The sequence below is a fragment of the Cricetulus griseus genome, chromosome X (genome assembly GCF_003668045.3).
Source record: "Cricetulus griseus strain 17A/GY chromosome X, alternate assembly CriGri-PICRH-1.0, whole genome shotgun sequence".
NCBI classification, from domain to species: Eukaryota; Metazoa; Chordata; class Mammalia; order Rodentia; family Cricetidae; genus Cricetulus; species Cricetulus griseus.
This window is the reverse complement of record NC_048604.1, coordinates 64,994,672-65,011,872: the sequence shown is the minus strand read 5'-3', so window position 1 is coordinate 65,011,872 and position 17,201 is coordinate 64,994,672. Positions and strand designations below refer to the sequence as shown.

At 46.7% G+C, this 17,201-nt stretch overlaps 1 protein-coding gene across 1 annotated transcript; it reads left to right on the top strand.

The window, feature by feature from the left end:
- The first annotated feature begins 2,508 nt into the window (after positions 1-2,508).
- Positions 2,509-11,447, top strand: Fgf16 (fibroblast growth factor 16). The gene is made up of 3 exons (XM_027432884.2): positions 2,509-2,782; positions 9,737-9,840; positions 11,202-11,447. The coding sequence occupies exons 1-3, from the start codon at positions 2,509-2,511 to the stop codon at positions 11,445-11,447; spliced, it is 624 nt and encodes a 207-aa protein (XP_027288685.1).
- Positions 11,448-17,201: the final 5,754 nt, after the last annotated feature.

Below are 17,201 nucleotides of genomic sequence, written 5' to 3'. Positions count from 1 at the left end.
CCTTCTGACTGCAAAAAATTCTTCCCATCTTTGCCTCAGGGCCCATTCAGTACAAAATCACCTTAGCCCAGAATGGGTCCAGGACCCCAACCTAGATCAGTGCACTCTCTCCCTCCCCCCCCTCTCTCTCTCTCATGAATCTACACATTACCATAAACAACTTTTGTTGTTATTGGGACAGGGTCTCAAGAGGTCCAATCTAGCCTTGAACTCCTGATCCTCCTGTCTCCGCCTGGAAAGTGTTGAGATTGCAAGTGTGAGTTACTGTGTTCAGCACTTTGGATTTCTTGTTTGTTCATTCCTTCATTTGAGACAGGTTCTTGCTATGCATCTCAGGCTGACCTCACTCTAAAACTGGAAAGGGCTGAACTACAGGTGGGTTCCACCATACCGAGCTCTCCCTTGGGATACATTTAAAGGAATCCACAATAGCCTATAGTTTCTTTTATACATATTCTAATATGGACTTCACCCTTTTAAAGATTTCTTTAATTTTTTAAAATTATGTGTACATATGTGTGCCTGTGCACATGTGTGTAGGTGCCTGTGGACACCAGAAGAGGGCATCAGAACCTTTGGTGCTGGAGTTTCAGGCATATATAAGCCAATTTGGGTGGCAGGGACAGAACTTTAGTCCTCTAGAAGGGAAATACTCGCTCTTCAGCACTGAGCCATTTCTTCAGCCTCTGGACTCCACCTTTTGCATTTGTGGGTCCGCTATGACTGGGTGATAACTTGCATCTATGTTCTCTGTTACTGAGCACATAATATTACTTTTGAGTGCCTACATGTCTCAGGCATTGTGCTTGGCCCTAGAGGTTCCCTCTGAGCTAAAGAGGCACAATAAGGACAAGCCACAATGTTGTTCCAAACTAAAAATCGCTACAGGAAATGAGCAGAGGGAGCATGGGAGCTTAAGAGTAGGCACTGAGTTGTGGGGAATCTTGTTTACTCATTTTATGGTAACCCTAAATTTGAACTTGCAGCTCGGCGGGGTCTCCAGCAGGAGGCGCAGCAAAGGCGCGGTAGGGTAGGATTGGGGGTTCAGTCACTACCGGAACCTGGGAAGGCGGCCAGCGCCAGCTGCGTGTGAAAACTGCAAGCAACAACGCCATTTAATAGGCAAGAAGGAGGCAGAGCGCCAGAGCCCCAGAGAGACGGTGGAGTTCAGGTGCGGGGCAGAGGAGCAGGGGCTTGTGGCAGGCAGGCACCTGCTCGCCAGGTCCTCTCCACCCAGCCTGTCGTCCTGGCTACCGCCAGTTCCCACCTCGACTTCTGCTCTTCCTGATAGAGTATCTTGGAACAGGGCACAGGACAGAGCGAGGAAACACCTGTTTCCAACAAGAAAAGAGGTGGGGGGAAGCCCCCACCAGGCTTCCAATGGCCTCTCATCGAGCTTGCTCTCCTGAGCCTTGTAAAAGTGAGCCCAGAAAGCCATGGAGATCATTTTTCAAAAAGATCGCTTTCTATTTCTCACCCCCCTCTTCTATGCCTAAACCACAGCATCTCTTTATTTAAAAGTCTTCTTTCCCCACGGGGGTTTCCCGCTCCTCCCAAAAGCGCCCCCCCCCCCTTGGTGTCTGCAGGGACCTTCACCACTTCTCAGTCTTTACTGTTCCAACTGCATTCCGCTTCAGGATCTTTTTCGCTTCCTCAGCCCCCTGTGGACCTACAGGTGGGGAGTGGGACTAAGGGACAGCGGAACAAAGGAACCGGAGCGCCTCTGTCCCGGGCCGGCCACCCCTTCCGCAGCCTCTTAAGCCAGAGAAGAGGGGCTCAAGGCTGGGTTGCTCGTGCCCTTCCAGAGCCCCAGTCTCAGGCACTTTCCAGAGGAGAGCAACCAGAGGATGCATGGGAGGTGGGGATGGCCCTTGCAGCAGACCAACAGGCAGACCCCCGCGGAACCGGCCTGCGTGGCCGTGGGCGCCGATGGCCTCCACGTACTGGGCTCCGTTATTTCATCAGCAGTTTAAGAAAACCTGCCAAAAGCAGTTATGCCTCACTGCAATGTGTAGCTTTTTCCTGCCATTTTTTTTTCATAATAAAAGAGGGAGTGAAGCTTGCTGGCTCCCCCCTCCACCCCCCTCTCCCAAAAAGAGCCAAATGGATACGAGAAGGGGGGAAAAAAAGGAAAGAACCCACACACCAATCTCTGAGGGGATGCCAGTGAGGTGTGGCTTGTATTTAAATATCCAATATGTCAATGGAAGGGGAGTGGGTACGTATATAAAGTGCCGTTTTCATCTGATAGCTCCAGGAAGCCAGCTATGAGAGGCCAGGAGAGATGGATGCGGAGGGGAAGCCGCACTTTAACTGAGAGCAAGGTCAGGAGCGAGCTGCCCCACGCTCCCCGCCGCTAAGAAGTTCCTTGGACGCGAACAGACGTGTGCTGCAGCTGGGCAGAGCACGGAGCCTAGCAGCTAGCGAACGCCACCGACCCGCCCGCGCCCGCGGCCCGCGGGAGAGCAGTTCGCGGCCCGGCTCGCCCGCGCCGCTGCCAGCCCCGCCATGGCGGAGGTGGGGGGCGTCTTTGCCTCCTTGGACTGGGACCTGCATGGCTTCTCCTCGTCTCTGGGGAACGTGCCCTTAGCTGACTCCCCGGGTTTCCTGAACGAGCGCCTGGGCCAGATCGAGGGGAAGCTGCAGCGCGGTTCGCCCACAGACTTCGCCCACCTGAAGGGTATCCTGCGGCGCCGCCAGCTCTACTGCCGCACAGGCTTCCACCTGGAGATCTTCCCCAACGGCACGGTGCACGGCACCCGCCACGACCACAGCCGCTTCGGTGAGGACGCGGCTGGGAGGAGGGGGAGGCGGGTGGACCGCGTACGGCGGAGCCGACGGCGCGGGGCTATCGCGCAGGGGTCAGTCGAGCCTCCCCGGGCCGGGTGCCCTCCAGGGCCCGTCGGGGCGGGACGCGGTGGCAGGGCCCTAAGCCTCGCGGCGACCTGGGGGCCCCCGCGACGTTCCCCGGAGGGGGCGGAGGCGCCTTGCGGAGCGGCCTCTCTCACCCGCTCCACCCTCCCTCCTCTGGGACCCAGGGGCTCCTTGTGAGAGCCTCCGATGGAAGCAGGTGGAGCCGGGAGAGGAGTGGGAGTCCTTGCCTAGGAGGCAAGGGGCTGCAGCTGGTGGAGCCTCGAGGGTGGCAGGCCCGTCACAGCAGCTGATTACCCAGAGCAGGAGCCTTCACGGGCCACGGGCGTGGTGGCCCGCAGCCCGCACCGGGATCACTTTTATCTGACAGGGACCCGGCAGCCATGGCACTGGCCATTCTCGGGGTGGCTCTGCCCAGGGTAGGAGCCAATCCAGGCAGCACAGCACCTGGGAATCTAGGGAAAGCTCGCGGTATCCATCGCGAAAGGACACAAGTCTTGGGCATCTTTTGCCCAGAACTAACTCCTTGCCCATGTGAGGAAACTGTCCTGAGCCCACTGCCAGCCCCAGAAACAGGTGTCCCCTGGGCCCATGACAGGAAATGTCTAATCCCCAGGCAGGATTGCCTGGAACTATACAGAGTGTTCAGAACATCCAGCTGCCTGCCTCCATACAGAACTAATTACATGATTACTATAAACCTTGGTCTGTGACAGAAATCTTTAGGTTTCTATGCAAATGTGCTCCCTCTTCAATAATCTGCCATTTTGATTTCCAATTTCCTAGTCTCTGTTAAGCCATCAAACAGGTGCTGTGACAGTTACCCTTTCTCCTCCTCCATCTCTCAGTGTCCTTTGCTTCCTTCCAAGGTCCTTGTAAAGCAAGAAGGACACTTTCTACGCCTGCCCTCAAGCACACATGCTTCACCTCCCCCCCTCCCCCCCGCGCCCATCTTTCCCATCTTCCTATTCTGCATGCTTTTCTAGAGCTGATCTGGAGTGCTCAATTTTTAAAAAGAAGAAAAAGAAAGGAAAGAAAATGGGTTGGGGTGGGGGGAGCCGGCAGACAAGAGCCAGCTTAAGGCCAAGCCTAGCAAACAACTAGGACCAGGGTTGGTCTTCCTTGCTGGGAGCAGGCAGGAACCCTAATGAGGTCTATGTCATCTTGGAAAAATGCACTCAAACAGAGCTGGAGTACAGTAGGTTGGGAGGGGTAATGGAGGGGTGCAGGTGTCTGTATAAACTTGCAGCAGGTCCTCAAAGGGTGATGAGGTGGGGTGGGAGGAGAGGGAGTGTTAACTTGGCTTCTTTCCCTTTCATCACTTGTGATTTTGCAGTCCCCTTTTGTTCCTCTTCATAAGGAATGGGACTCCCACCCTGAACTCAGAGGCTCCCCGAAATGGCCTAAAGATATTAGACTGGTTGATATCTAAGAGAAGCACATGTATGTGTGTACATTTATATGTATATGTATAGAAACAAAGTCATGAAATGATGGTGAAATGTGGGGCGGGGGCAATGAAAGCGGTGAAATTGTGCACTGCTCCCAGCTGCTAGAAGTGTTTGTCTGACTCTGCCTGGGCTGAGCCCAATAATCTACAAGGTCAACATAAATCAGTAATAGGCTCTTGGGATAAGTGGTCTTTAATTGCCTCCCTAAAGACACATCTTGATTTCTTTTCATCTCCCAGACCTGCTAAGGGTGTTAAATTTAAGGAGAAACCAAAGGAAGTAAAGCTGGCCCAGGAAGGGATGTTTGCACTGCTGCTTAACTGGCTGCTTCGGTTTGGGTTTGGCCTGTTAGAAAAAAACAAGCTTCCTGAGACCACCTCCACATCACCTTTTCCCTTTCCTCCGTCCCTGATTTCTTGGCAGTTCGGTGTATTTCTTGTAAAGGAAATGATAACTGGTCAGAGCTGTCTCTTCGGAACCTCCCCTGCCGACTTCTAAACACACTCAGACTCTTTTGGCACAGGATAAGGTGCTGTTTGAGTTTGCTCACACTCTCCGCCCTCCACATTTGAGTTAATCAGCCAGAGTATTCAATAAATCGAAACTTTAACATTCCATAAGTGCTTTAGCAGTCAACATTCCAGCAGGGTAAAGTAGGCCAGACTTAAGATATAAAATATTATAGATTTCTGCTTGGAGGGAGGAGGGAGTCTCCGAAGGCCATGTAAAGTAAATAGCTATTTGTTGTAATTGGAGAGCAGGGCCCCCAAGGATTACCCTGGAATCCATGTGCTCTAAACAAGTCGGGCTGAGCCCAAGTGCAGCCCCGACTCCAAATAATAACCTGTTGGCACCGCACATGCTCCCTGCTCTCCATCTGCAGTCAGTAGCCAGGAGTGTTGCAGTCCCGCCTGGCTGGTGGCATTTACATGAGGTTCACAGGGAGCCTGACATTCCAGAGGGGCACCTGTGGACTGACAGAGCAGGACTTGGGAGCCAGACTGCAGGAGAGGCCTCCTGCCAGGTGGGATGGAGCAGGCTGCTGCAGCTGCTTTGGGTTTGGAGCGATCTGGTTCTTATTTGGCAAAGGGCCAGGGCAGCACTGTCTTGGCCCCGATGGTCTGACAGGATGGCTGAAGGAACCAGATTAAATGACACATTAGCCAGTCATCTAGCTAGGTTCTGAAACAGTGGGGCCCAGGACAGATCCCTTTTGATTGAGGCCCTGGGGGGGGGGAGAGGTGTAAGGAGAGAAGAGTCTGGAAACTGTCGAGAAAATACCAGAGCATGAGGTGGGCAGGTCAAGATGAGGCAGAGGAGATGGAGGTCCTGGGTCTCGAAGGGGTGAGAACTGATGACAAACTTTGTCTACTTAATACTTTGCCTCAATGCTTTGCTGTTAACACCCCTGTCCAGCTGTAGCTGGGAAACTATGAAAACGGCTTGTTTTCTCTCCCCTTTCATGCTGGCTGGGATTCAGGAGAAGGGTTAGAAATATCTGTTCCATCATCATGTGCCACTAGGTTCCCACAGTCTGAATCCAACTAATAGGAAAGTTGGCAAAGGCAAATGATGCCCAAAGACAGCTGGGCAGGGATGATTCCAGCTGTTGGAGACCCCTGTTACTGGACACAACCCAAGCGACATCCTGTATGATCTGTCCTTTGGCATCAGGGTTCACAGAGAGTTGGAGAAAAAACTGTGGTGACTCAAATGGCCACACCTCTTGGGTTTCATGATTTGTTCTCACACCAGGTCTCTGGAAGTCAGATCACAGGCTGCCCTCTGCTACTTAGTGAGCTCAGGGTAGTCTGGACCATGGGATACTTACAGAAAGTGGCAACTACTGTGATTGGAAGCTCAGAGATAAGCTGCCTTAGCAAAACAAAGATCTTTAGTAGAAAGGATTGGTGTCCCTCAGAGTTTAGTGCCCAGAACAGAATCAAAGAATGGCTTGAGGTCTCCTTGCCAGATAGGCCACTCTACTTTGAGTGTGCTTCTGTTTTTCCACAGCGCTCTCTAGACACAGTAGAACCAGACACAGAACCCCAGTGTGACCCTGCCAGGACAAGGCAGAGTGGTAGGGCAGTCCCTTCTCTCATGTTAGTAACTAGATCTCTGAATACAGACTACCCCCACTTTTGTTTTCTATTTTACACTAGGTTCTAATACATTTTTAATTTTTAAAAAAGCATCAAGGTGCACAGTCTGTAATCCCAATGCCTAGGAGATGGAGCAAGAGGATCAGGAGTTCAAGGTCATCCTTAGCTGCATAGAGAGTCCAATTTCAAGGCCATCCTGAACTACATGAGACCAAGTCTCAAAAACAAATAAAAATGACTTAAGACAGTGTTTTACTACGTAGCCCAGGCTGGCCTCCTAATTCTTGGAATCACGAGCGTGAATCAATTTTCCTGGTGTTTGTTTGCTCTTTTGTTTCAATTTGGTGTTTTCCAGACAGGTCTCCCTATGTAGCACAGGCTGGCCTCAAGCTTGGGACACTCACCCTTCCAGCCTCCTAATTCCTGGAACCACGGGTGTGACTCAGTTTACCTGGTGTTTGTTTGTTATTTTGATTTTATGTTTTCCAGACAGCTCTCCCTATGTAGCACAGGCTGGCCCTGAGTTAGCTATCTTCCTGCCTCAGACCCCCATGTATTAGCAGTACAGATGTATGCCTCTACATGGAGATAATGTTTAATTTTTATGTGACCTGTTTTACATTAGCTTTTTGAAATTTTATTTTTCATTGTGTGGGTTGGGGAGGAAAGAGAAGCACCAGTGCATGTGTGGAGGTCAGAGGACAACTTTCAGCAATCAGTCAAGTTCTTTGCTTCTGTCATGTGAGTCCCAGGGATCAATCTCAGGTTGGAGGCTAGGCAGCCATTGCTTTTATTCACTGAACCATTTTGTCGGTCCTTTTAAAAATTATTCTATTTCTTTAGTGTATGTGTGTGTGAGTGTCCACGAGCATGAGAAAGAGAGAGAGAGAGAGAGAGAGAGAGAGAGAGAGAGAGAGAGAGAGAGAGAGAATGAGTGAAGGGATGTTAGGCCAGGCATACCTACCACCCACAGTGGCACGTGTGGAGGTCAAAAGGACAGCTTGGGGAAGTTCTTGACTTCTACCTTGTGAGTTCCCTGAATTTAATTCAAGTGGGCAGCTTTGAAAGCAGGTGCCTTTACCGGCTGAGCCACTTGTCAACCCTACATTAGCTTTTCAATAATCCTGCTAATGAGCTAACTGCCCAATGAAATCCCAGAGGCCATTGCTATTTCAGTTTCACTGGGCAACACTGCCCCACTGTAAAGACAGGCAGACTTATATATAATTAAGATACACATAACACACAACACCAAAACCAAAAAGAAAAAAATTAAGTGCACAGAAATACAAAAGAATAAAGATAAGACTCAGAAGATTTGAATGTGAAAAGCAAAAGACTAACCCTCAAGTGTCCCATAGACTGGTGGCAGAACTGTATGTAGATCCTTCAAATAGATCAGAATGAGTCATACAGTCACATACCGCTAAAGCTACCATGATTGACTGCCTATACTGCCAGCCTCACCACTAGAGCTTCTTAGAAAACTTCCCACTGGACTTTTCAACCTGATTGCAGAACCAAGTGCTTCTAAGTTTTTACTTTAGCACTTGGGATACAGAGACAGAAAGTTAGCCTGGGCTACATTGCCAGCTACTTTCTCATTAAAAAAAACTTTCTTATTACAGTTATATATTTATTTATCTATAGTGTGTAAGAGAGACAAACACAGACACACAGACACACACAGAGAGAGGGGGGAGGGAGAGAGAGAGAGAGAGAGAATGTGCCATAGCACACAGTGAAGGTCAGAGGACAGCTTGCAGGAGTCAATTCTCCCCTTCCACCATGTGGGTCCCAGGGATCAAACTCAAATCATCAGACATGACAGCAAGCACTTTTACTACCCTCTGAGCCATCTCAACAGCCTCAAATTTCTTATCTTTGTGGGATCAGTTCTATTTCCTGTAGAATATTCAAAATATTACCCTTAATAATTGTAGTTTGGGCATGAAAGATAGCTAGGTGTGTGAGCTCAGTGTATGCCTTCAGACTGTTATGTCAAGTTTTTGGTTTCTGCTGAAGATGTGGTTAGAGGGAGGAATATCAAAGAATCTAGCCAGGCAGTGGTGGCACATGTCTTTAATCTCAGCACTCTGGCGGCAGAGACAGGCAGATCTCAGTGAGTTCAAGGCCAGCCTGGCCTATAAAATGAGTTCCAGGACAGGCTCCAAACTACCCAGAGAAACCCTGTCTCAAAAAACAAACCAAATAAACAGAAGAGGAGGAGGAAGAAGGATCTAGTTGACTGTTAACATCTTTACCTAGCTAATAGATGGACTGGGCTGGAGAGATGGCTCAGCCATTAAAGGCTAGGCTCACAACCAAAAGATAATAGATGCACTGTTTCAGAACAAAATTATGAAGTCTTCAGTACTATTTTGATTTAGTTTCTGTGTCCCTTTACCCTCTTCATAATTAATATTTTATTCTCATAGGGTAAATGAAAACATTTCAAATCTTCACCTCTAACCTTGTCAGTTAAAAGGACATTGCTGAGTTCTTCCCTTTCCCCTTAAAGTTGCAACATCTCAAATAGGTTTGGAGTCCAATGCTACCTGCCAACTCAGCCATGGCTCAACTTTAAATTCTCAAGAGAGGGCAGGAGACTGACGGGCTTGTCAGTTGGGGGCTGAACAAGCTAACAATGCTTGCAGGCCAACTTTTCCCTCCTGCAGTAAACAGGGTGGACAAACTTCGTGCATGGCCTGTATGGCATTCATTAGAGTCAGCTACAGGCAGTTGACAGCCTCATTTGGTTTTTAAGGACATGAATGCTAAGAGGGTGAAAAATACATTCAGCTTAGAGGACAGCAAGGGAGTGCAGGTCAGTGTCAGGTAGGAACAGGGTGGCTTGGCATTGGGAACACTGCTTTGCCATGTCTTGAAAGTGCGGTATTCCACTACACTGATAATGTAATTATGGAGCAATTGTTAGAAAGACTTCCCATGGTTTCTTCACCTAGCATACCTAAGAGGCCTGGAGGTGTAGCCTAGGGATAGAGTTCTTTCCTAGCATGCCCCAAGTTCCAACCCCAACACGACAAAAGAAAAAAGAAAATCATAGTTTTAAGTGGAGGAAAGGTTTGTTTCCCCATTTTACGCATGAGAAAACTGAGGCTTGGAGAGATTGAGCACTTTTTTCTGAGGTTTTCATTTCTTGCTGCGGAAGACAGGTTCATCAAGATGATTCTCCATGGATACCCGGGGCTACCTATAGTTGGGGGTAAATGACTGGTAAATCTTGTCACCTGAACAGTTTTTTTCTAGCTCTATGTTAGTAACAGTATGGTGTTCTACTTTTTGTCCCAGGAATTCTGGAATTTATCAGCTTGGCTGTAGGGCTGATCAGCATTCGGGGAGTGGACTCTGGCCTGTACCTAGGAATGAATGAGCGAGGAGAGCTCTATGGATCGGTAAGTTTCAGCTTTTCTATTTATCAGAGGTTATTACCACCAGTGTTTGGACAGCCTAAGGCAAAGGATAAAATTGTTTATCGAGCAGTTGAAAGCCCTTTTATGTGACTGTAAAGGATTGGTGTCTTCTTGTTCCAGGCTGCTCAGGGCCTTTCTCCCTAATACCTTCATTTGTTCAGCCTTCCTCCCAAACAAGGTTTTCTGTGATACATTTGCTTCACCTTTTCCATTAGAGGGCCTGCTAGTGCTATGATACCAGGAAGCCATGCTGCTTTGTCGGTAGGTGCTCAGGCTTTACGGCATTAACACTTCTAAAGAGCACATTTTAGTTCTAATGGGTACCCAGAGCAGTAGCTGATGAGCAGGCACAAAATAACACACAATGAAAGAGCCAGCCTTCCAGTAAGAATTCTGAAGTTAACAACCCAGCCCCCGATTTCCAGATTGCTTCATCTGAACCCCAAAGGCCAAATAACACCAACAAATGAAGAATGAGGGTTCTGGGGACTGGTGACAGCCCCGACCCCTAGCTAGGAAAGGGCTGGCTGCAATAATCTCCTGTGTTCTGGAAGCTAGCCCAGCACTGGGGCATGGTAAGTGACTTTGCTGACCTTAACCCTTTCAGGGAATCCCAGTATCCTGGCTGGGACTTTTGACTCACATAGCATGCTTTCTGGCTGGCTACACCCCATGAAATCACAACACATTTTTCTCTGACACCTAGGAGATAGGCCTGTCCCCAGCACTCGGTATCGGGCACCCCAGCAAACAGTATGGCGGCCCAATCCTGTATGAGAAGGGCCAGAAGCAGGAAACCCAGGAGCTGCCAGCTTGAAGTAGCCAGATTGGAGGAGCTTTTCAAGGAGATCTTTTCTGAGCTTTCCAACTGACAGGCTGCTCATTAGGAAAGATCACAGCTCACCTCCCATGCAGCTTTATATAGACCCATGGCCTTTGCCTGCCAGTTGATGTGGGTGACTGTAATCTCAGTGCATTCAAACATTATTAGCCCTAAGTAGGAAGAGAGCTTGGTGGAACCCAGAGGGGCATTGGAAGGCCATGATAGAAATTCTGGGGTTTAAAGAGCCAGCGAAGGCCAGCTCCTCAAAATCCTTTCAGGAAAGTTCACACCCAAAACATTTTTGTGTGGCCTGTGAAAGAAGATGAAGAAGACACAGTGGAGCAGGGGGAAGGTTGGGGGGGTGCTGCTTGGAAGAAAGACTCCTTGGTCACACAAGGAGACAGGACTGAAATTTTCTAATCTCCATGTGCTGTTGCTATTTCAGGGTTTCTCCACCAGCAAACTGGGATGGGAGGAATAGTCATATAATGGGCTCTGCTTTATTTTCTCACCCTCACAGAAGAAACTCACCCGAGAATGTGTTTTCCGGGAACAATTTGAAGAAAACTGGTACAACACCTATGCCTCCACCTTGTACAAACACTCGGACTCGGAAAGACAGTATTATGTGGCCCTAAATAAAGACGGTTCACCCCGGGAGGGATACAGGACTAAACGACACCAGAAATTCACTCACTTTTTACCCAGGCCAGTAGATCCTTCTAAGTTGCCCTCCATGTCCAGAGACCTCTTCCGCTATAGGTAATGGCCCTCTGGTGCCACCTCTGTGACCCATGTACTCTGTGGCCATGGTTGGCTCTGCAAACACTATACTCGTAGCTTTTCAATCCTTCCTTCCTATCAATTAGATAACAGAGAAGCACTTACCATTCAACTTGACCCAGCTGTCCCCTTGTTCAAAGTGTATATCGAAGTTGGTTATTTTGGGGAGGGACATGGGGGGAGGGATGGGTCAGAGGGAATCTTGTATATATTTTTTGCTTTACTCATGTTCTTTCCCATGAGGTGGCATGACAAAGAACAGCCCCACCCCCACTAAGGGCCAAGGCTGTCTTGCCTCACAATCTACCCAGATACTTTGAGATGGGGTGCAAATGAAAGACCAAGGAATCTGCCACAGATGCTACCTACAGAGCTCTGGGAAAGTGTCGTTTGGAAACTCCTAGGGGCTCTAGCCCTGCTGCAAGCCATCCCTGCCCTGGCTCTGCAGATCTCTCGTTCATCCTGACATGCAGTTTTCCTGCCACCAGAGTGGGAGATATGGGGTAGGTTGTAAGGAAACGATATTAAAATGTAAGCATGGATACTGTGCATAAGGACAAACTATTTATGAAATGTATATGCTATTTATTTTATATATTTATTTATTTCAAAATAATTTTATTTTTAATGAGAGATGCTATGACTGGATTTTCATCAGAAAGAATAAGGTCCTACTGAAACAGGAAAAATGAGTTATTAAAGGCTTTTATTGGCAATAAAATTGTCTTTATATTATAAACCAGTGTCTAATTCTATTGATTTGTGCATTCAGTAGAATGAAAAGGCTGGCCAACTTCTTTCTCTCCAGGTCATTAGAATTCCTGATGGCAGGCTCATGTAGCTTGGGCTGAGTGACTCCATCATCCAGTATGGCAGCATTATCTGGGGGCCTCCTTCAAGACCTAGAACTCCTTTCTTGGAACTTTAAGAAGGAAGGCCTCAATCAACAGCTCTTACTGAAGTTCCTACTGTAAACATTTAGGATTGGGCATAGAGGCACCCTCCTTAGGGACTTGATGAGGGCCCTGTGCTCCAAGGGCAGGCACTTAATTGGTGGACTTTTACTTCAGATGTGAAGGTAAAGCAATTTAAAATAGTAGTCAGCAAGGAGAGGAGTTTTTGACCTAGTCAGCTTCCCTTCAAGAAGATATTATCTTACTGACATCTCTTGCCAAGTCTCCTTCTGGGAGATTCTGGGAAACTGTCAGCATATCCCCTTAGAGTAGCAGTGCTCATAACACATGGTCTCTTGCCCAGCAGTGTCACCTGGAAACTGCTCAGGGATAGAAATCATTAGAAATTTTGGGCAGGGCCAGACACCTTGCATGGTATCAAGCTTTCCAGGGAACTCCTAAGCACAGAATGCTACAATTTGAGAATTAACACCCTAAAGATATTTTGCCTTGGCATCCAAATGGTTCATAAGTGAATTGGTGGGATAGTGTTAATCTACAGAAAGAAGGAGGCATGCCCCAGAGCTCTCTCTCTCCCAGATCAATCCTAAGGTATCTTGTTTTCAAATCCCTGAACTCTTGACTGGTATTTCCAGAATAGGGATAGAAGAGATTGTAACCAAAGGGATAAAAGTCTTGTTGAGCACACGAACAGTATGAAGGCCTGGTGGGCAAAGGTTTGGGAATCTAGGCTAGTTCTTCCTAATCCTACCCATCACATAGGCATCGACTATTTTTCTAATTAATTGAACATGTGAGTCAGACTGACTAGATACCAGCTCACTTGAAAAACAACACCAGTAGTATAGGTATAGATCAATGGCGAAGTGCTTCTTAGCATATGCCAGGCCCTAGATTCCATCCCTAACACGGTGTCCAGCAACACAAAAAGAGCAAATCCAAAAGAGCTATAAAAGCTCACTGAAATTTAAGTGCCCAATAGAAAAGCCACAATATGGAGATACATATCTAAAATACCAAATAAGACTGTGTGGTGAGAGCTAAACTGAGGGCTGGGATATAGCTCAGTGGAAAAGTGCTTAATTCCCATTCATGGTTCAATTCCTAGTGCTGAAAAAAGGCAAGTTATTTCATGACATATATGATCATTAACTAGTATGCTGATTGTTGGAATCCCCAAAATGGACATTTCGGTGGTCTAGGCCTGCTAGGGTGTTTTCCAATAAGGATAATGTCTGCTTTGAAGAACCAACAGGATTAAGGAAAGTAAAGATCGGATTTTTATGTTAAACTATGGTAAACACTATCTGTAAAATTCTCCAAGATTAAAACCCAGCTACATTTAAAAACAATTATGTGCTTTTGAGACAGGGAATCTCTGTGTATCCCAGAGATACACAGAAACTTGCTATGTATCCAAGGATGGCCTCAGATTCACAATCCTTCTGCATCAGCCTCCTGAGTGCTAACTTTACTGGTGTACAGTACCTCACCTGGATTATCAATGTCAGTAATGAGCATCAGACCTTGATGAGTTTTTGTTTATGTATTTGTTTGTTTGTTTGTTTGAGACAGGGCTTTCCTATGTTGTCCAGCTTGCCTCAGACTCCTTCGATCAAGTGATCTTCCTGCTTCAACCTCTTGAGTGCTAGCACTACAGATGTGTAACACCACACACAGTTTTATACCTTGATAATTGTAGTTTTGGTTGTTAGGTTTGTTCTTTTTTTGTTTTTGTTTATTTTTAGATGAAGCATTATATAGCCCAGACTTGCCTTTAATTTGGTTTACAGCTGAAGATGGCTTTGAACATTTGATCCTCTTTTCTCTACTTCACAAGTACTGCAATTATAGGCACATACCATCATACCTGGCTGCACCTTGATTTTATTTTTAAATCACTTTTATTACATTGCTTATTTAGTGTGTATGTGTATGTATGTATGTGTGTGTCTGTCTGTCTGTAGACAGTTCTCTAATTTTTCTATGTGGGACCTGGCAATTGAAATAAAATTGTCAGGCTAGACAGCAAGTACCTTTACCACTGAGCCATCTTACTGGCACTGTATTTTGGTTTTAAAACCTAAAATTTCTCTTCTAGAAGATTCAGTGTGGCTGGATTTATGCTGAGATCTTTGATCCATTTGCACTTAAGTTTTGTGCATGGTGACAGGTATGGATCTATCTGCAATTTTCTGCATGTCTGAATCCAATTGTACCAGCACCATTTGTTGAAGATGCTATCTTTTTCCATTGTATAGATTTAGCACCTTTGTCAAAAATAAGGTATTCGTAGGTGCGTGGGTCAATATCAGGGTTTTCAATTCGATTCCATTGGTCTATCTGTCTATTTTTGTGCCAATACCAAGCTGTTTTCAGAACTATGGCTCTATAGTAGAGCTTGAAGTTGGGGATGGTGATGCCTCCAGAAGATCCTTTATTGTAAAGAGTTGTTTTGGCTATCCTGGGTTTTTTATTTTTCCATATAAAGTTGAGTATTGTTCTTTCAATGTCTGTGAAAAACTGTGTTGGGATTTTGATGGGATTGCATTGAATCTGTAGATTGCTTTTGGCAGGATTGCCATTCTTACTATGTTAATTCTACCTATCCAAGAGCATGGGAGATCTTTCCATTTTCTGGTACCTTCTTTAATTTCTTTCTTTAAAGTCTCAAAGTTCTTATTGTACAGGTCTTTAACTTTTTTGGTTAGTTCTAGAAGAGAAAGTGGGAATTACCCTTGAACAAATTGACACAGGAGACCGCTTCCTGAACATTACGCCAGTAGCACAGACATTGAGGTCTGCAATTAATAAATGGGACCTCCTGAAACTGAGAAGCTTCTGCAAGGCAAAGGAAACAGTCAGTAGGACAAAACGACCACCCACAGAATGGGAAAAGATCTTCACCGATCCCACATCTGACAGAGGACTGATTTCCAAAATATATAAGGAGCTCAAGAAGCTAGCCACCAAAACACCAAACAATGAAATTAAAAAGTGAGGTGCAGAACTAAATAGAGAATTCTCAACAGAGGAATCTGAAATGGCTGAAAGACACTTAAGTGCTCAAAATCATTGGCCATCAGAGAAATGCAACTCAAAACAACTCTGAGATACCACCTCACACCTGTCAGAATGGCTAAAATCAAAAATACCTCTGACAATCTATGTTGGAGAAGATGTGGAGAAAAAGGAACACTCCTCCATTGCTGGTGGGAGTGCGAACGAACTTGTAAGACCACTCTGGAAATCAGTATGGTGGTTGCTCAGAAAAGTGGGAATCAGTCTACCTCAAGATCCAGCCATTCCTCTCTTGGGTATATACCCAAATAGTGCATGTTCATACAACAAGGACATATGTTCAACCATGTTCATAGCAGCATTGTTTGTAATAGCCAGAACCTGGAAGCAACCTAGATACCCCTCAAATGAAGAATGGATTGAGAAAATGTGGTACATTTATACAATGGAGTACTACTCAGCAGAAAAAAGCAATGGAATCTTGAAATTCGCAGGCAAATGGATGGAACTAGAAGAAACCATCCTGAGTGAGGTAACCCAGTCACAAAAAGACAAACATGGTATGTACTCACTCATATATGAATTTTAGACATAGAGCAAAGGATTACCAGCCTATAATCCTCTTCACCAAAGAAACTAGGAAACATGAAGGACTCTAAGGGATAAATGGTCCCCAGGAATGGAAGTGGCATGAACTCCTGAACTAATTGGGAGCATGAGGGTAGGGGGGAGGGAGCTGCTACAATAAGAGCAAGAGAAGAGGCGTAGAAGAGAGGAAATGGAGGGGCAGAAATATTGAGTTGGGGGAAGAATAGAGGAGAGAGAGCAGGATGAGAGATACCATAGCAGAGGGAGCCACTATAGGTTTGAGAAGAGATCTGGAACCAGGGAGATCTCCAGAGACCTACAAGGATGACACGATCTGACAATCCAGGCAATGTTGGAGAGGATAACCTAAAAGCCCGTCCCCTAAAATGAGATTGATGACTTCTCTTTATGCCATCCTAGAGCCCTCATCCAGTGGCTGATGGAAGCAGAGACAGACATCCACAGATATACACTGAGCCGAAATCGGGAATTTAGTTGAAGAGAGGGAGGAATGAAGAGCGAAGGGGTCTGTACCAGGTTGGAGAAACCCACAGGAACAGTTGGCCTGAACAAGGGAGAGCATATGGACCCCAGATGCTGTCAGGGAGGCCAGTACAAGACTGATCCAGACCCCTGAACATGGATGCCAATAAGGAGGCCTCTGCACTCCAGGGAGCCTCTGGTGGTGGATTAGTATTTTTCCCTGGTGCAAGAAGGGACTTTGAGATCCCATCCCATGTGAAGGGATACACTCTGGCCCTGGACACATGGGGAAGTGCCCAGGACCAGCACAGGAAGATTTGGTGAATGTTGCAGAGCCCCCATTGAGGGCCCTACCCTGCCTGGGGAGTGGATGGGGTGGGGGGTAGGGTGTGGGTGGGGGTGGAAGGGATAGGGGTGAGGGGAGGGAGAGGGAGAAGGGACTTACATGTGAAACAAGCTTGTTCCCTAACTAGAACTAATAAATAAATAAATAAATAAATAAATAAATAAATAAATAATAAAACCTAAAATTTACCTATGCTACTACCTATCAGTGTTCAGCTACTTAGAACTTTTTATACACAGCCATAGCTTGTGATGTCTTGCAAGACACATGTAACCAATAAGAGAGTGACATTTCTCTGTAAGCAGGGCTACTGTTACTTAAATGGACCCATTAGCTCCAGCTTGGAAAGATCACAGGCACCATATTGCAGAGCAGGATGTGCAAG

Coding starts and splice junctions, on each gene's coding strand:
- Fgf16 (XM_027432884.2), top strand. CDS start 2,509: ATGGCGGAGGTGGGGGGCGTCTTTGCCTCCTTGGACTGGGACCTGCAT. Junction 2,783..9,736: donor CCACGACCACAGCCGCTTCG/GTGAGGACGCGG, acceptor TTTTTGTCCCAG/GAATTCTGGAATTTATCAGC. Junction 9,841..11,201: donor GAGGAGAGCTCTATGGATCG/GTAAGTTTCAGC, acceptor TCACCCTCACAG/AAGAAACTCACCCGAGAATG.